Raw genomic sequence first — 21079 nt, forward strand, 5'->3', positions numbered from 1 at the left:
CCTTTAAAGTTTTAAGGAGTTTAGAAGACCATATATTTCTATTAAAGTAATAAACGTTGTCTGGCTAGCATTAATCTATCTCATGTGTGCTACTGGTGCAGAGTGTTCTATTTTAGGATATATTGAATTAAAGGTTAATCTTGGCATTCTTTAAATTTAAACCTTATCACTACTTGTAATAATTAGAATTTATTTAAACATTCCAAAGCTTGAATACTTTCAGGTAATTAGTTATTTAAATTAGTTTTAAGTAATTGGTTATTTCAGGCAATACATCTTAACCTTGTTCTCTCTTTACCTCATTTTGATTCTTGCCCAATAGAAATTCTCATTCTATAGAATCTGACATAAAAAGAAATTCAAAGACTGGCCCTACTCGAGCTCCTCATAAACCATTTTCAGTTTTGTTCTCGACATTACATGTTTGAGAGACACACACAACTTTGCGAACATCTCTGCACAAAAAAGGGTTTTGCAAGGAAGGGATGCTGATAGAAGTCGAATAACTTCACTACACAATGTGAAAGAAAGGCAAAGATGGAGCTCGAACTGAGGGCAATAGAGAAACAAGGCACATACATTCTTGTTAGCCTCACAACTATTAACTACATCTGGACTGAGCTTCCAAGAAGCTTGCACAGGCCCCTGAGAAACGTTACCAGGTCAAGAAAAACTGATAAATACACCCCTACCCCAACATTCAAAAAAAAAAAAAATCTTATGTTAGAGAAACAGAACAAGATAGGATTATTTATTTATGTCAGGACAGCGAGACAGTAGACTATCTAAGGAACAATTGCAGAAGCCAGGTCTTAGAACTATTAAGGGTGCAAAGGATTCCCATTCTCAGTTCTGTGTTCCTGTCAGCTCCAATGTTTACATGCGCTCCTTTAATTCATGCTCAGGGATTATGTTATCAACAATGATCACCAGTGGTGGGAAGGCTGTGGCTGAAAGGGTTGATTAAAGGCCAGGGCAATGCACACATAAAAGTAGAGCTTCCATGAATAGCCAAGACCCTGCTAAAAGGGATGCACATTGTTTCGGCTCCTCTGCACAAGCATGAAGAGATTTGTTGTTTCTCAGTATTTCTGGGCTACCTCATTTAGTCTCATGCTGTTGTCTTTTCTTATGTAATTTAAGATAGCTAGTGCTCAAATATTTATGTTTTTGTGTGTTATCCAGTGAGGTTGACATCCAACACCTGCATGCCTTTCTTAATATTACTCATCCCCTCCCCCCATTTTTTTTAAAGGAAACACTTCTATTAAAGTAGGGGTATAAGACCAGTCATGTTTTATTCATTCATAAAGGAACCCTGATGGGACAATAATTAAACTTGGCTATTAACTGCAATATAGGAATTACCTTGTTGAGAGCACGAGGTTGTGTTACTGCTGTCTATATTGGTTTGCTTTGTGGGTTTATTTTTTCTAGTTGTAAGCCTTTTCATTTAGACATTTTTCACCTAACAGTGATGAGGTAATGTATTTCAGTAGATTATTTTCAAATGGAGTCCACAGTGTATGAAGGGTAGGAAAATGTTAAGTTTACTTACATTTAAATTAAATATTTGTGATCAGTTATGCTTATTTGTAAGTATATGACTAAATTGCAAGGTTATATATTATTTCCTGGTTTATGTAATACAGTCTTCCAAATTAATTTTATTTTTTTATTCATGTCTTTCTTAACCATAGTTTAACTTCATTCAACTTCAAAACTTCACTTTGCCTTTAACATCTGAGCACAGGAAGCAGCATAGCTTAACTAATATCCTGCTCATTAATGATTTGGAAGCTAATTAAAATAAAAGGCTACAACCAAAGAAATGCTTTCCTTTATTACTAATTCTTAAAACATTTAGATAAGTCAAACATTTAAAAAATGCAATATAGGCTTCAGTGACTCCCATTCTCTAATATGTACTCAATTACTTTGTGTTATATTAACTTCATTAACTGAACAATTGAAAATATTTTAGGAATATGTGCTATTGATAGCTATGAACACACAATGTGTAATATCAATTCCTGTTACACCTACCATTTAAGCCATCCTATTTATGAAAATAAATTCTTATTTAAGCTCTGAAAACTGTTTTGTTGCCAAAGCCACAATACATATTTTCTGGCTAAAGTAGGGTGTAGGATTAGCTATGTACTGGAAGTGGTGAAGTTGGTATTAAAAATTCAGAAATTTAAAAAGCAAGCAATCAAAAAATATAAAACAATTGAAATGATACTTGCCAAATATAAGGTCACACCATAAGATCTACTAATTTAAGTGATTTCCTCAAATAACTTTTATGCATTTAATGAAGCATGATGCTGAATTATTTCTATTTCTTATACTTTCAAAAGCACTTTAAAGATAACTGGACAGACAGAGCTGTAGGGTGCCGAGGGCATTTTTCTGAAAATTTTTGCACTGAAGCCGCATCTTTTCTGAGGGTTTTGAGAACCTAACTAACACGTGTCTAATAGGGTGCTTTTCCCAAGTTTTGTGCCAATGTATTTGATCACTGTTTAAATAGGCCCACAAAAATATTTTAATATTACTTCTTTGTATATTCTTTTCTAAGATTAACAGTCATGAAATGATTTTTGAAAACTAAAAAGTTTACACTGGAATTTTTTTTCTCTCTCTCTCTTCCCCAATATATTGAGTTAAATTCCATTAACATGATTTATTACATCTTAAAGCTACTGTGATTTTTCACAAAAATTATTGAGACTCCGGGCTTTAGCATTTTTTCATGAATCAAAGGGATAACCTTTTTTGACAGTATAAGAAAAATTATATTATCTTCCATGTGCAAAATTGTTAGATTTCAGGTGGAAATATAAAAATATAGAATTAAGATAATTTTCCAAAAATAGTGTACAATTCAGATTAACTTGAGAATCACTAAAATGTTTTCTGTCTATGCCTAAGATCACTTAATATTTCAATGTGTATACTACTAGGCCTCATATTCCAAATAAAAATTAGACGACACCATATGCATTTATTTGTGAAAATAGGATTTTCTATTGAACATTTTTTATTTCTTTTGCATTTAGTTTATTTATTTATTTTAAATCATTTTATTAGGGGCTCATACAACTCTTATCACAATCCATACACACATCAATTGTGTAAAGCACATTTGTACATTCATTACCCTCATCCTTCTCAATCAAAACATTTTCTCTCCACTTAAGCCCCCGGCATTAGGTCCTCATTTTTCCCCTCCCTCCCCACTCCCCACTCCCCCATGAGCCCTTGATAATTTATAAATTATTATTTTGTCATTACTGACATTTGACCAAAGCTTGATTGTTGAAAAATCTCAATGTGCAAGAAATAACAAACATTATGACTTTTCCAAGAAGTAATGAAACAAAAGTCTTCTATTTCCAGTGAAAAGCAAGTAATTCTTGGCATCAAGGAAAACTAGAGAGAAGTCTCATATAGATCGCTCAGAGCTGAATTAGATCATAAGATCCTTCTTTTGTTCTTTTATGGAGGATGGTAAACTTTGAAACTACTTGGGCTGGGTCACAGTTAAGATAGGATTTGCTTTCTCAGAAGACTTTCATTACAGACCTGAATCCAGCTTCTGAGCACCCTTGCCAGGTCCCTGATTTATCTGCATTTCAGGTTTTGCATTAAAAAATGTGGAGATTCTGTAATAAGAAAACATTAAAGCTTGAGAAAGCCAGTATGCATGTAAGGAGCAACTTGTCAGAGAAGGAAATGTCTGATGTTTTCTGCTGGTAGAGAGTGATAGAAAAGTGTTAAAGCCACACGCTATCAAAGGTGGGAAATTAGAGAGAGGAGAAAAATAAGGAGGACTTACTGGATTCCAGCTCTCACAGGGTTTCACTGTACACTGACCTCTAGTGCTTTTGTTGTGGTTCAAAAATGAGATAATATACCTACATTTTGTAAATCAACAAGTGCAAGTTTATATTCCTATTATTAAATGTTCATTATTTAAGTTTGACCTTTCTAGAGCATTTTATTCAATTTTCTCATGGCTTATATGGAATCTTTCTTGTGGTAGGAGGCAAATGTGATTTTCAAAGAACCAAAGGTTCCCATTCTCAAGGCTATTCCTAATGGAGTTTTCAAAGAGGCATGGCTTCAAAAGGACAAACGTTTCACCTTGGAGCTGTGGGCCAGTTGTCTGTCCTATGTGATAATCCTGTAGCGGATGTATCTCCCTTTATTCTGGCGTTTACTCTTTTTTCTTTCAGAGCCCTGATGGCTGCTAAAGGGACAGTGGAGGTGTGAAGGCACCACTGAGCAGTGGCAGGAAGATGTGGCAGGCTCCTTCCATAGAGATTACAGGAGGGCACATCTCCTCTTGCCCATAATTAGATGATCTTTTCTGCCAAAGTATGATAGCTTTTATAGTTAGCTCATTTGTGAGAACTGCTTTATTTAAACTGACTTCATCTTTTAGAACTAATATCTTTATCCACTAAAAATAGAAATATCCCAAGAATGTCAGTCCATTTAGACATTTCTAGATATCTTCTCTCATTTTGATAACGTTACCTTCATACTCACAATCCTTGCTATAGTTGAGACTAATGTTGCAGTCTCTATAGTCCATCTTATAGATAATTTTTAACTTGCTGTGTGTGTTTTCCCTCTACTTTACCAGTCAGGCCTTTTCTAGGGGCTGGTCTCCCAGGCAGTATGTCCACGGTGTGTAAGAATAAAATCTTACCCCTTGGGGTTCAAAAGAACATTGTAGCTGTACTTACTTCCTAGACAGGTTCGCTCAATCTTCTGGAAGCCGGTGATATGTTGGATATTCTATGTTATAGGAATGGAAAGCCCAGCCGTCTCCTGAGGAGTTGCCGCTGGCTTCGAACTGATGGTCCTGCAGACCACAGTCCAATGAATGACCACTACACCACCAGGGCTCAGATCCATTGCAATGTCACACAGAGTTCACAGGCAAAATTCATGATTAAAGAGTTTATTACAGAAGCTAGCAGCTTGGCATGGAAGTGAAAAATCCTGAGGATGCAGTTGTTTATCAGGACTTGGTACAAAAGTTCCTTTAGGTTGCCCAAAAGGCAAACCACTGGGCTGTAAACTTCCCTGTTGATGGACCCAGAGGTACCATACTCCACATGGAGCCGTATGCCTCAGCGCACTCACTCAGCTTCACTTGCTCAGTGGGCTGGGACGTCCATCATTCTCTTTCATGCTCTGGCACCTCATTTGACTGAAGCTCTTCTGATGTCTCCTATCTTCTGGAGCTAGGAGGTTCACTGTGCAGGGATTTCTGGTGCATAGGACACAACTCTGGGTTTCTGAGGCTGTAAATATCCAATATCACAGGTAGAATAAAAGGAAGTGGGGCAGAAGGCCTGACTCTGACTGAGTTCCTGGGCAGTTTTTGCTGACTCATGACATTCTTTCCGTACCTTTCTGAGCAAAGTCTTATTATACTTCATCCTGTGGACAGACCAGCACAGAGTTCACCGTTATATAATTTGAGCAGAAGCACATAGCTGGTAGTGTCTCACAGCCACCATCTAACTCGTAGGCTAGAAGGCTCCAAGGGAGAGATTTGATATTACAAATGGTATTATTACAATTGGTATTTGACAATATTTTTTCAAGACTATGTTTTTGTATAAAGTCTGATAAAAAATCCTGAGGTTTGGAAATATATATTTTTAGATGCAGATAAACTGCTCTCCCTAGGATAATAGTAATACATGGATTTATATAAAAATAAAATGTCTACAACCAAAGGTAGTTCTATTTCAGACACAACAAATCATATCAGAATCTTTAATTACTATCCAATCAACCTTTCTCTCACTGTGTCAGTTTAACTTAGAGCACCAAACAAAACAGTTCTTTGTTTGTCAAGGATATGCTATTAAAAGTGGGGTATTCTAAAATTGCATTAGAAAGATGAAAATGGTTTGTTTGATCTTCTGAATTTTAATGTGTCAGAAAGATTATTGTGAAGAAAATTGGGCTCTCTGAAGTGACAGACACATTATTCAAATAACTTTGATTGAATGTAAGATTTTTTTAATGCTTTCATAAAGGGGTTATATGCTAATTTGGGCTTATAAGAGTGGCTTTAAAATTTGAGATGGTAGGGAAAATATATTTTTACCTTAGCAATTTGACTAAGTATTTTAAAATTATGAGTGTGATATTTTTGGATATTCCATTAATTAATAAATATATCCAGATTACAATTTTTATAAGTGATCTATGTCCAGTTTGATTTTTGAGAGATATTCATAATAAATCTTATAACATGTTTTTATAGACCCAAAGATTGATTTACTTTTCATTATCTTAAAACAGTTATTCAAATTTACTATGGATCTAAACCAAATAATTAATGGGAAAAAATCAGCTATATATATGTAGATGCTTCTAATACTGTTTTCATACCACACCAACAGGCATGTCCTCTATGGTTTCAGAAGCACAGGATAGTAGAAAGCATGTTAGAATGCAATACATTCGAACTTATTTTCCATATGGAGTTAAATTTGTTACATAGAGATTTAAATCAATAGTACCATTTACATAGCTAAATAATTATTTTTGTTTGATGGGTGGGTTTTGTTATAGCATACTATTCTTAAAATGATTTGGTATTTCTTTTTCTGTCTTTATGAACTTTTAGAGAAAATTTTAAATATATTTGTCAAAATGATTTATTTCCTTTTTAAGGATTTTCTAGTTTTTTAAAAATGCTTTCTTTTAAATCTATAAAGGAGAATGCATAAAAATGAAAAAATGTTCTTGGTCTACTTAGACACAGAGTTTGTGTTTTTCCTCTTATGTGTAAGATCTAGTAAAGAAATGCCATTTGCTACCTCAGTATGAGAACTAGCTGATAGAGATTTTGAAACAGCACTTGCCATGCAAATGATACAATACTGTAAAAGTGCCTGTAACTGTTTTTCACTTAATCTCACCTGTCTTTCTGTTTCTTTTGCAGCAAAAATACTGGAATGAACTTCCTCTCACTGCAATTTAAATGTATTCTTCTCTTCTGTCAATTACCCCAGGTTTAGTCCCTACGAGTGGTATAACCCCCACCCGTGCAACCCTGACTCCGACGTGGTGGAAAACAATTTCACCTTGCTAAATAGCTTCTGGTTTGGAGTTGGAGCTCTCATGCAGCAAGGTATACGCGTCAGCCTGCTCTTTCCCTTGGGCACCATGTCCCACTCTTTGCTGGGGGTCCAGCTCTTGCTGGCATAAGTCGCTTGCATGGGTGCCTCTGTGCATGGAACCATAATCCAGCTTCTTCATCTACCTAGTGCATTTAGGCATTCTCAAATCCTATCTAAGAGAGATTCTGAGAAAACAATTAGCTTTTGCAAATCCACATAGAGTGTACTCATCTATTTTTTTTTCTTAACCCACAGTAGGTACATTATTTCATAGATAACCAAGCTAATCTTATCCATTAGCCAGAAGCTGCATTTAAAGTCCTACTAAAAATTACATCTCCTTGAAACAAGAATACAGTGTAGCATTCCTGTTTCTTGTCTCATTTTGATGTAAAACTTCTCTTTCATATCAGTTCTTAATACTAGATGTGTTTGTATTTATTGCATGATTAGTAAACCTATTGCATTTAGATCTGTAAATTTAAAATATTTAACCCTTTAGCATTACCTTTTGGAGTAAAATTTACCTGTATTTAGTAAAATAAGAACATAAACTACTGCCTGTTCAGAAGTGCATGCAAGAACACTTTTTCATAATTATTTAAAATTTATAACATAAATGCTAAAATTAAACATCATATCTTTTGGAAATGACATAATACGAATAGTAATATGTCTTAATGCTTCATTTTTATTCTTGCTGCTATGGTTTCTTTTAATATTTAAATACATAAAGTTCAATAAATTAGTATACCATAACTTTTACTCAAAATATTTTCCTTTTTTTTACCAGCAAAGATCTAGGACTATTTTATCTAAATTAAAATGTAATATATTTCAGTTTTAATATTAGTAAATAAAGGAAAATGTCTGAAATTTGAGCACCCTTACAATGAATGTATAAATGAGGAAAAAAGAAAATATTCCCTTATTAAAGTAACCATATTTACCATAAAGTCTAAATTTTAGTGGCATATTTAATATTTACTCTGATTAAGCTAATTTATTGTTAAATTATAAATTGCTTATTAAAATAGACTTTTGTGGTCATGTGCTTAATATAAGGCATAAAATCATGAGTTCATTGCTAGTCTATGTATAAACTGCTTCCTAAAATGAAAGTAAATAAGGCAAACATGAATTTGCTTATAAGTAATATCTAAGCCCATGTTGCTAGTAAGGCCAAATACATTGAAATATTTTTCCTTTTAAAATGAATATATGTTTCTATCCATATATAGGTTTATTGATATTTCTATTTAAACTTGAAAAATCAGAACACTCTGACATAAACAAATCTAAGCATGTGGCACTGTTTTCAACTAGTTCTAATTCTGTATTATTTTCATTTTACTAAGTAAATAAAGACCTCAAATCGAACATACTCTAACCTAGGAGTCACTTGAAGAAGATCGATGCTGTGGAAAAAGGTGGTTTAAATGAATACGCTTTCCCTGTTTTAAGTGTTTGGATTTTTCTTTTCCTGAATTCTGGGTCCCATTTGTTTCCTTCTTAGACTTACTCTAAATCATTGAAAGTTAATACTGGAGTTATTTCAAATCAATAAAAGTGAATATAAGCCTGTACTGTGTGACAGATGCATCTCATAATAGTCTGCAGGGTATTAGCCCCATAGTAAAAATCTGACCCTAACAAAACGTTTTTTTCCTGTTTGAAAAAGTAAGGTACTTTTTTTATCAATCATATTCCCAACACTTATTTGGAGGTTTGGGAGAGTGTCTCTATAAAATGAGTTTGATAGCAATAAAAGCTAGCAATTAAAACCAAGATTAGATCTAAAACCTCTGAAGATGATGATGTGAGTGACGAGAAATTCAAGGATACACTTGCTTGGCCACATAATACTTCACTGCTGGTGGATGCATGAAAGAGGACCCCATACTATCCTGGCTGATGTCCAGTTCCCCAGGAATTAGTGGGATATAGTGCTGGACATGACGTTGCCTTGAGTACATGACAGTCAGCCCCGAACCAGGCTCTGATTCACAAGCCTAGCAGGTGTTTCTGTTAAGTCCTTGGGTAAGATGTGAACTTGTGGTAATTGGGCCATTTTGTCAAATGTCTCCACTGTTCTTTTCTTTCCCTGTCTTGTTTCAATTTTTTGGTGTTGTTAAAAAAAAATTAGAATAGGCAACAGAGCTACTGATCATCTTGGAAATATTGTAGTGTTTCGGTGCCCCAGGGTGTGTCTGGCAGGGCATAGGAGCAACTCCATCAGAAAAGGTACTTTTCTGCTTCTTTCCTGACAGAGTGGTAGGTAGAGTCTGGAGCTGGAGTTGGCTGTCATGTCCAAGTCTGTCTGCATTTTAAAAAATTGGTTGTTTGTTTGAAATTGCACGGGTAAGATGAACTGTAATATAAGATGGGCTGTTTTGATATAATAGTTCAGTCAAGGTACCACCTCTTAATGTTACCAGGAGCAGATTTTCATAATTTTCATTTCATCTAAAGATGTGATACCTTACTGCATCGGTTATTATATTAAAGGTACGATTGTATCACAAAATAGTGAAACAGAGTCCATCTTGCTTCATTCCATTTTACTCAAGCTCTGTTAAAAATGAGTAATTTGTAGCCTATACGTCTCTAGATGGAAAAGATTAAAAGTGAATAGTAATATGATGTTATATATGTATTTATATATACCCATACAGTTAGTATACATCTCTTATAAAACAAATTACACATACTGATAATGTATTCACTTCAATATTAAAATGGTAAAAAATGTGGTAAAACTATAATTAGAATTTAATTGGTAAGAGACCAGATTTTAAAGTTGTTAGTTTTAAAAAAATCTAAATTAATTAAAATGAATAATCAAAAGTTAAATATAATCATCAGGTCCCGTTTATCTTACTAATATCATGAACAGGCAACTCCAGCCATACACTCATATTTATGAAAGATTTATGTATGTGTAAAATAAATTTGTGGCTATTTAATTATCTATTCTTACTTCCCTTTTGAGGCTACCTATAGTGATGGGAGATATATCATTTTACACGAGCGATAATTTGTTAATGAACAGAAATTACACACTGGAATAAAAATATGTTCTAAAATGAATATGGACAAATGAAACTCTTATACTTGTATACAGCACTGCTTTTTAAAATAAGATAGAAAAATAAAAATTTGAACTATATGGACATAAAAACTGAAACTTTTCATAAAGCTTGCTATATAATTTCTTCTAAAGAACACATAACTAACAAAAGTATGATAAATAATTTAAGTGGTTTATAAACTGGAGAGATTCTATTATTCACTGCTAATGATAATTTTACCAAGTATTGTTAATATTTTAATTGTATGTCGCATCATTTTGAATTGAATGTCTATCTTCTATCACTATATTTGAACACAAATAGCCTAAGAATCTGTTTTTTGAAATTAACCTCTAGACTTCCTATCCTATGGTTGTTGCTGGCTTTCTGAAGCAATATGCAAATCCTATTATTTCTTTTTTTTTAACACAGTGATTCCATTCTTCCACTGTGACCCAAAGTACCTGTCTGCTGATCATGTTCTCTGTATTCGTTTCACCTTTCCCCAAATCTCTGTTAGGTTCTGAGCTCATGCCCAAAGCGCTCTCCACCAGGATAGTGGGAGGCATTTGGTGGTTTTTCACACTTATCATCATTTCTTCGTATACTGCTAACTTAGCCGCCTTTCTGACAGTGGAGCGCATGGAATCGCCTATTGACTCTGCTGATGATTTAGCTAAACAAACCAAGATAGAGTATGGAGCTGTGGAGGATGGAGCCACCATGACCTTCTTCAAGGTAAGGCTTCTCGGTTTACAAAAATAGATGTAGTAAAAGGTTAAAACCCAAACAAACCTTCCTCCATTCGTGAATGTTAGGACATCCGTGGTGCAGAATAACCAATTGCATACATTGCAGGGGTGGAGAACCGTGCAACTCGATGTGTGCCCGTGCAAGGCAAAATGTTTCAATACTTAAACACGGTAAGGAATTTTTGCTTTACAGGTATTCTTTTCTTGTTGGGAAGAAACTCTACTCAAAGGTAATGTAATGTTTGTAATTTATTTCAACATGGTTTTATTTTTTAATTTAAAAATGTATCTCTTACAATTCACTTAATAGTAGATTCAGATTCTGTGACACGGTTATGCCAGAAAAATCGAGTGACTGCATGTACGGCTGTTTTCCTTGCATTGCTTTCTGTTGAGTAGAGTCAAGGAGAAGCCGACGGGAAAAAAGGAACAAAATGGGACTTTAGAAAGAACAAGAAATAAAGGAGCCCTGGCGTCCCCGTTCTTCGCAGTTCAAACCCATCCACCGCTCGTCTGCTTTTGTAAAAGAGTACAATGTGGGAAACGGGAAAGGACAGTTACACTCTGCCCTTTCAGTCACTGGATGTTGGAACCAATCCAACGGCAACAGGCTTGGGAGAAAGGAGGAACCATTTTTATTATTTGTTCATTCATCCATCTAATATTCAATATCTTCAAATGAGTTACAGCTTTGACTTTCAATGGTTTCTGAGCATGCTCAGTGGAAAATTTAAATGTGAAGTGGGCTTATATCAAGTTCTCCCTCTCTTCTTATTCGTGTTGATCTTGCGGGACCGGAGGTGTCTGGGTGGCAAGATTCCACTCTACAGAGTCAATATTGCTTAGAATTTTCTTTTACATTTTAGCAAGTAAGTAAAAAAAATTTCCCCCAATGTAATTCCTAATGCAACTGGAATTTCAAATATATAGTAGAAGTGGTAAAATGTATTCATTTTTTAAAATAATCAACTGAGGCTCTAAAATAAATTCTTCCAGTAAGTGCCTAGTGACTGCCCAAAGTAGCGAAACACACTGACCATTGTATAGCAAATATGAGTCCAGGCTCACTTTGAAGGCAATTATAGCTTACTTAAGGAGATTTGGTGGCACAGTGGTTAAGAGTTCAGTTGCTAAGAGGTCAATGGATCAAACTCAGTGCATCCATGGGAGAAAGACTTTGTGATCAGCTCTCATAAAGAGCAAAACAAAAAACAATCTTGTGAACTTAGCTTTAACTCATGGGGAAGCTATAGGACAGAGTGGAACTTCGTCTTTGGGTTTCTGAAACTAAAAATCTTTATGGGAGCAGAAGGCCTCACCCTCTTCTCAAGAAGCTGCTGGTAGCTATGAAATGCTCACCTTATGGTTAGCTGCTCAACACCCCACGAGGACAACAGGGAATGAGCCCAGAGCTTTGAAGAAGTGGTACTCCTACCATGGTTGTGATGAGTCTAGTCAACCTCACAGTACCCAACAAGTGACAGTGTCAATAGAGTGGAAGGACAGAACAACAACCACAGAACTGGGTTTCATCTTAATAAAAACTTGTTTTCCCAAGTCACTGGGCAATTATTTAAATAAAAAAATTCTTATAAATTAATATTATTTTCTATCCCTTTGGGGGGATGGGTGGGCAGTGATGTCCTGGAGGACATCAAAATTTAGAGGAATACATCATGTTTTAGTAATAGTCAATCTAATGTTTGAGTTTTAATTATTTTACGTGTGAATTTTTAATAGGGCCAGATTAATGATTTCATGCATTTTACCTTATAAATGGGAAATCACTCTCATTTAATCAAATTCAGTAATAAAACATTATCAGACATAATGTTTTATATGATCCTCTTTGCTATATCAAATCAGTGGTTGAAATTACTACATTGATATTGTATCAACAACATTGTGATGATTATGTGATACATTTAAATTATCCCAGTATACAAAAGACATTTGAAGTCGAAATTGTGAAAAACAGAAAACAACTAACTAGAGCGATTTTGACACCAAGGTATTTATTTTGTTTTCATAAATATTTCAGAGTTTGTAGTTTTACTTTCATTTTTTCTGAAAACTTGAATACATTTAGTTTCAAAGCTACTTAAACAATGAGCAAAGTTTATCTCTGAAAATGTTTTTTTCCAAATCTGTATGTCATTTTTCTCCTTTAAACTATATTATCCCTTTTCAGCATTTTCAATTTTCTGTTTTTAAAAAAAATTATATATATATAATCCAATTGCTAATTGCTCTGCACTGTGGAATTTTTGCCTAGCTCCACTTTTTCTTGCTTCTTATTTTTTCTTGTTCTTTCATCTCTTATCTTTCTCACGTACACAGGGTGCTGCCAGCACCTGAAAAAAATTGACATGAAACAACTTTCTGCTTCTAACAGCACAGGATTTCCCTTTGAATTGAAACTTTCTGGAAAGTACACTAGTCACAATAAACAAACACACCATGATAACAATTAAATTGACAGTTCCCTGATGTTGTTAGCTTTATCTCAAGGTGAATGCTTATTGTTCTAATAAAAGAAAAAATTGGAACTTAGAAGGATATATTCAATGCTGATATTCAATTCATTATCTCTGGATGGCCTTAGGTTATATTAATTGATAATATCGCTGTTAAACCATTTGTTTGTTTCAGTCATGGGTAAGAAACAGCAACATAAAAAATTCCTAAGAATATGGATGTCAAGCAAATGTTTGCTTCCTGTGAAACTCAGCAATGAACCAGAGATTGTTGTGTATATTCTATTTACATTTGACATCATCCTTCTACTTGTAATTAACCAGTACACAGACACTCTGGGAAGCACCCTCAAGGTATTGACTTCTAAAGATTTTCCATCTTGTTTTCTTGCTAATTTAACAAGACCCTGCTGTTAGCTAATTGTTCTGGAATGCTCATTGCCAGAAAATGATTTTAAAGGATGACATAGCTTTGTTACTACAAGGAAAAAGATCTGGCTCAAGATTCTTGATCTTAATGGGAAAAAGTCTGAAGTGATGCAAAAATTCAGGCAGAACTATCCATGTATTCTATAACATGGGCAATTTCTACTACCAAAGAACGTGCTTGACTCTACCAGTTATCTCATCCATATATTGCCTTCAAGAAGAGTTTTGGGTTGTTTTTATTTTCTTATTTTGCCCTACACCCATTACACTCTAATCACTTTTCCTCCAGTGACACATGTAAATTTCACAGTGACTAGCAAAATAATTTAATTATTTAGCGTTACTTTTGTGAACAGTAGAAAATTGTATGGCATATTGAAATGAAAAAAAAATAACTAAGAGCACAGGTTTTTTGTTTTTATTACAGAACAATAATGGAAGAATCGAATCCTGCCTTTTTAAATCTGGGCATTTGATTTGCTAAAACAAAAATATCATGCCAAGGATGATTATTACTCAAAATACTACTAGCCACCCAGTATCATTTCCCCTGAAATATAAACATTAATCAAATTAGTGTACTGAGACCACATGCTCAAAAAACACCTCTGCAGTTGTCTGTAAGTCTTCTGGTCTCTGGGGAAGTTAGGAACTCTCAAAGTGAGCCATATGCTGTGCAAACTGACCCTGAATAGCACTGTCTCCCCACAATCTGTGACTCGGCTTTCCCAATTTCTACACATCTCTCTGTGACCTACCTGATCACAAGTCTCTGATTTTTCCATATGCACTTACTCTAGTCTGTCCATCAGAAGAAAAGAAGAGTTATCATAAGAGTACCTCCTCTTCTTATTGTTTTTTTGTTGTTGGAAGTGAACTTGTCACCAGACTCCAAGTCCATTTCAGTTTCACCTCCCTCCTTTTCTCTTTAAGCCGCTCAGACTACTGTTAGGTTTGAGGGCTAAGGAATCGGGAGGGACCTCCTCTTATTTTATGGTTATTAAACAAACAGTGGCATACATCAAAAGAAAATGTATGTTATCAAATATCGAATGTAAATTGCTGAACTCTTCTAGAAACATAAATTGCCCTATTGAATGCTTGTTTACAATGAAGGAGTTTGTGGAAATGAGCTTAATTCGTGGTTTCACCCCCTATATTTGGTAGGAACACTGACTTATTAGACATCGTTGACTGCTCATCCTTATTTGGAATGAATATCAGAAGCATTCTCACAATTTTTTTGAGTATTTAATGGGAGCTTTACACAACATGCTTAGCACTTACTAAGAGCTTAATAATAAATGTTAAGTATTATTAGTGATGTTTGCATTTAACATCTATCAAACTGTTCCTGAGTGTTCCACATGACTTGCCGATGGTTCCATTAAGTGTTATCCTTCCCGGGAGTCCTGGGGGAACTGTCAGCTGCCAACTACAAGTTGGTACTCAGTGCTGGCTGCTCATTGGCACATGGGTACCCCACCTGCTGCTTCACAGGAGAAAAGTCATACAGCCTCAGAAAAACCTAGTAAGGTGAGTTGGATTCAAATTGATGTCAGTGTTTTTATTTTTTATATCTAAACATTTTATTATCTGAATACATTGTTGTTGTTTGTTAGGTGCTTTGTATTCAGTTCCAACCGTTAGGCACATTATGCTCAACAGAAGGAGACACCGCCCTGTCCTGCACCATCCTCACAATTGTTCCTGTGCTAGAGCCCATTGCCATGGCCACTGTGCTAAACCATCTTGCTGACAGTCTCTCTTTCTCGTTGCACATCTAGCTTCCCAAACAAAATGTCTTTCACCAGGGACTGCTCTCTCGTGAAAATGTTCAAAATATGTGAGACAAAGTATCACCAGCCTTATCTCCAAGAACCACTTGGCTGTCCTTCTTCCAAAAGAGAGTGCTTTGCCTTGTTGGCAGTCCATGGAGTTTCAGTAGTCTTCTCCACCAATACAATTCAAGTGCACCACTTCTTCTTCAGCCTTCCTTATTCGATACCAACTTTCAAATGCACACCATGACATTGAAAACGCCATGGTGAGGTGCACCGTAGTCCTCAAAGGAAACTCCCTGCTTTTCAGCATTCTAGAGAGGATTCATAGCGCAGTTTTCAAGTACAGGGAGCCCTATCATCTCCTGATTGTGGCTTCCATGAGCACTGATTGTGGATCAGAGCAAGATAAAATCTGTGACAACAGATTTAATCCCATGTTATCATGTTGTTACCTTTCGGTGCAGTTGTGAAGATTTGGGTCTTCCTTACATTCAGGTGTGATCCATACTGAAGGCTGCAATCCTTGATCTTCAACACAAGTGCTTCAAGTCCTTCTCTCTTTCAGCAAGCAAAATTGTGTCATCTGCATACCTCAGATTGTTAGTAACTCCTCCTCTGATCCTGAATCCACCTTTATCTTCATATAACCCAACTTTTCTGAAGCTGTGCTTAGCATCCATATTGAATAAGTATAATGAGAGAATACATTGCTAATGCATACCTTTCTTGATTTTAATCCAGGTATTATTCCCTTGTTCACAATTGCCTTTTGATCCATGTCCATCAATCCTTTTCTTTTCTTTTTTTGGTAATATTTCTTGTCACATTTAATTTTGAATTTGACTGTTAAATGAAGAGCAATATATTATTGCTCTCATGATATAATTCATATTTTGTTTATGCACATTCCCTTGTTTCTAATACAATGACACTATATGTAATTTTGCAATAGTTTCACCTTCCCAAATTCCTGTTTTGAACAATTTATATATTTTTAAATTAATAAATCATTTTATTGGGGGCTGTTAGAACTCTTACAACAATCCATACATCAATTGTATCAGACATACTTGTACATATGTTGCCATCATTATTTTGAAAACACTTTCTTTCTGCTTGAGCCCATGGTATCAGCTCCTCTTTTACCCCTCCCACTCCCTCTCCCACTCTCATGGACCCCAGATAAATTATTATTTTCATATCTTACACCATCTACTGTCTCCATTTATGCACGTTTCTGTTGTTCATCCCCCGTGGGGGGTGGGAGTGGGGGTGAGGTGGGATTATATGTCAATCATTGTAGGCAGTTTCCTGTTCCTCCTCCTTCTCTCCCCACCTTCCCTGTACCCTGAGCCCTACCTTCCGCGCACCCTGAGCCCTACCTTCATGGTATCGCTGCTCCCATTACTGTTCCTGAGGGGTTTATCCATCCTCGATTCTGTGTGCTCAGAGTTCTTAGCTGTACCAGGTACATCAAGTCTTAAAGACTTGCTTTTGGCTAATGCACTTAGTGCAACTTGAAATTCTTCCTTCAGTACTTTATGTGACTACTCAAGTGCTAACTCTTAAAGTGGTAGAATGTCAACCAGTTCTCTGGGGTACAGTGACTCGTATTCTTTCCATATTTGTGATGCTTCCCGTATCATTCCATTTTTTCCGTAGAATCAATATTGCAACTTGAGCCTTGCTTTCTTTTCTTGAGTGTGTTCCACTGAAGACATGCTGAGTATGTCCTCCCTTTTGTTCCTCTAACCCCATGTCTTCGCACATTTCATTATGGTAATTACCTTTGTCTTCTAGAAGATTTACCTTTGCCCTTTGGAATTTTCTGTGCAGCTCTTCCGCATCTTCATTTCTTCCATGTGTGTTAGCTACTCTACAATTAAGATTAAATTTCAGTCTCTTCTGATATTTTCTTTATTGTTTTTTTAATGACCTTTTGCTTTCTCCATGAATCATATCTGTGACGCCCTCCCACAGCTCAAGTTCCCTGCCCTTACTGTTCCAAGTGTAAATTCTCTTATTGAGATTTTCTTGACATGCAGGTGGATAGACTGACTCAAGGTCTATTTTGGCTCTCCTGGACTTGACCTGGACTTATACGTGAGAAATTGATCGTGTGTTTTCTAGTCAGACGCTAGTTGCTGATACCGAGCGTCTCCATCATCTCTCCCCACTCGCGGCCATGTCGTCCACGCTGACTCACAGCGACCCACTGTGGGCTTCCCAGAAGGCAACTGTTTGTGAGTGCAGACAGTCCACTCTTTCTCCACTAGAGCGACTGGGGGTTTTGAACTGCCGATCATGTGGATTGCAGCCCAATGCTTCACCACTACACCATTAGCTCTCCATTATCTTCTCACAAATGTAGTCAGTTTGATTTCTCTGCATTCCAGCTGGAGAAGTCCATGTGTCTAGTCATTCTTTGTGTTGTTAAAAAAAAGAAAGGTACATTATATGCTATGAATAAATTGTTGGTCTGGCAAAATCCTCTCACATTAACCCGTTTCATTTCTATCCCCAAGACCATATTTTTCAACCCTGTTCCTTCCTCTTTGTGTCCGATTTTTGTATTTCAATTGCTAATAATTATCAGTACATCTTCTTTGCATGTTCAGTCAATTTCAAACTGAAGATTTGGTATATTTCTTTAATTTCTTTATCACTAGCTCTCTCAAGGTTGGTGTGTGAATATGAATAATCGGTTTGTTTTTTTTGGGTGTGGTTTCTTTGAACACAGCTAATTAAAATCTTATCACAAACAACATTGGCCTTCAATATAGATCTTGAAATACACTTTTCACAATGACTAAAACACTGTTCCTTTTTCTTGTGTCACTCCAGCTATAGTAAACCATATGATTCTCATTCACAATGGCGATGACCAGGCCATTTCAGCTCACGAACACCTAGTATAGTGATCTTTATGCACTTCATTTCATTTTTTATGATTTACAAGTTTCCTAGAGTCAAACTAGAATACATAGCTAATTTTAAAATGTCCAATTTAGAATAAATTTAAACTTGAAAATGAAAACGTATTATCATGATCCAAAGTTGGATAAATATTTGTAAAATAGATTTTGAAAGGAATCACATTCATATTGTAATGTAGTTTTCATTTAAATTACTTCATTCCTCTGAGTATTATTGTCAGAAAACAGGACTATTTGTTCAGTGAAATAATAACCATGTGAAAAGTTTTCAGGCCTTTCTGTGACTGTGTATTTTGAAATGCTACAGACATTCTGTGAAGATATTTTGCATTTAGTTCAGACCACTGCAGTGAAGCAAATGTCACAAAGAAGTGAGTCATGCAAATGTTTTGTTTCCCTTTCCTTTTAAAGTTGTTTTTTCCTTTTTGCTTTTGTTTGTTTAGTTAGTGTGCAATAACCCCATTGTCACTTGGTTATTTCTGACTTATAACTACCCGAAAACAGAGAGTAGAACTCCTGTGGCTATCAGAGACTGTAATTCTTGATGGGAGTAGAAAGCCTTATCTAGGCAATGTACATCTCTATCTTATAGTATCAATCATGTGGTATGAATAATCAATTTTAAAAATCATATTTTTATTTAATAGATATTCACTGAGATGCTCCCATGTGGTAGGAATTGCATTTACTTTAGAAATACAAGCATGTGCAGCATCTCAAAGAACTGCCCAAGTCCTATCCATTCTACCTCCTATATATCTTTCTGTTTCATTCTCCACCCTAATGGGAAACAACATAATTCCTATTCAAGATTTTATAATAATATATATATACATATTTATTATTTTCCATACTGTGATCAGAATAATTTTTAAAAATACTAATCTGATCATTTTGCCATCTGGTTAAAGCTCTCCAGTAAACACTCCCACTGCCTCCACTTCCCATTTTCTTTAGCATCGAAATCCAGCCCCACAGCAGGTTTACAAGTCCACCAGTCTTTTTTCTAGTAAAAAACGCGGGCACATTTTCTTATTGTCCAGACACTTGCTTCCACACTCCAGGTGCCAGCCACCCTGACATGCGCTTACTCCTGTAATGCATCATGTGCTCTTTCACCTTTGCCCCCGCAGTCCAGTGCATTAGGTTTTCATGCTTGTCCTTCTAGACCAACCTTATTAATTATATCTTCTTTATTCTTTGTTGTTGGAGTTATCTATCATCCAAATAGTCATGACTCATGATGGTTCCATGAGGAGTGGACTCCAAACCTCATGATTCATAGAGTTTTCATTGGATCAGATTTTTTGGAAGTAGATCACTAGGCTGTTCTTCACAAACGTACTGTAGTCTAAGAACCTGTTAGCATCACAGTACACAAACCCTAACTGACAGATAGTCTCCCACTGACAGACAGTGATAGCTATATTTGTAGTCTATTCGAAGTTGAAACTGGGTGTCCTGCATGGAAGTGGAGTGTTTTACCTCTGAACCATTCCTGCTTTCTCCCTTTATTTCTTAGATCCTCATTTATACTTTACTTTTCCAGGGGAACTTCTGGTACCTTTCTCCTACCCAAATCTACCCAGCTTCTTCATTGTATTCTCTCAGCATTCTATAATTCAGTTATCAGGGTGGTGTCACTCCTGGCTATGTGTCTTGAGGCCTCTGTGTTTCCATAGAAAACTGCAGACTAGATTACAGGGATTGAATCTATGTCATTCACACGTGTATCTCTAGTCCCTGTCACATGCTTTACATTTGGTTGGGAGTTGTATTTCAGTTATTTGTTGTCTGCTCCATGCTCCCAAACTCAGAAACAAAATCCTTTCTATCTTTAAACTCTTTTTGTTTGGTAAAATATTAGATAATGGCATGAATACATTTTATGAATTTTTTTTAAATTCAGAAGTTAATGATATATTAAATGTGACCAAGGAAATGATAGTTATATTACACCACTGTAAAAGTGTATGGGGGCTCTGTCTGGCCTCTTTTAACTTCACCGGGGGATAGAGACTCAAAATCATTTCCATTTTGCCCTTGGTGAGAAGTCACTTTATTTGACAGTATAGGTTCTAATGTGAGGAATGTGCACACGTAGAGTAATACATTGTGTGTACTTGTGAGGGTTATATTTTGAAACCTAGAAACAAAATATCCTATTTTGGTATATACAGACCCTTCCATTAAGAGAACTCAAAGTACATTCGAAGTATCAGTTCATTAATCTTCACAGAAATCCTGAAGGAAGATAGAAAACAATTATCATCATGCTCATTTAACAGATGAGGAAACTGGGCCATGGAGAGGTGAAGTGACTTATTAATTATGAAAGCAATAACCAAAGGACTTGTAATATCAACAGTAAAAGTAATAACCAATGATATTATGGCATAACCATCATTACTCAAAAGACCTAAAGTGCAATAGTCATTTTGACTAACCCAATTGACCTCAACTGTTT

General features: G+C 35.6%; 1 protein-coding gene across 1 annotated transcript in view; it reads left to right on the forward strand.

Moving 5' to 3' along the window:
• GRIK2 (glutamate ionotropic receptor kainate type subunit 2) overlaps nt 1–21079 on the forward strand; it is a 754527-nt gene that overhangs the window by 608868 nt on the left and 124580 nt on the right. The window contains exons 12-13 of the mRNA XM_004710894.2: nt 7056–7174; nt 10755–10972. Of these exons, the coding sequence (XP_004710951.1) occupies nt 7056–7174; nt 10755–10972 (337 nt within the window). The remainder of the gene's footprint in view (nt 1–7055; nt 7175–10754; nt 10973–21079) is intronic.

This window comes from Echinops telfairi, unplaced genomic scaffold (genome assembly GCF_000313985.2).
Source record: "Echinops telfairi isolate 266 unplaced genomic scaffold, ASM31398v2 ScPeMD7_3533;HRSCAF=4204_0, whole genome shotgun sequence".
NCBI lineage: Eukaryota > Metazoa > Chordata > Mammalia > Afrosoricida > Tenrecidae > Echinops > Echinops telfairi.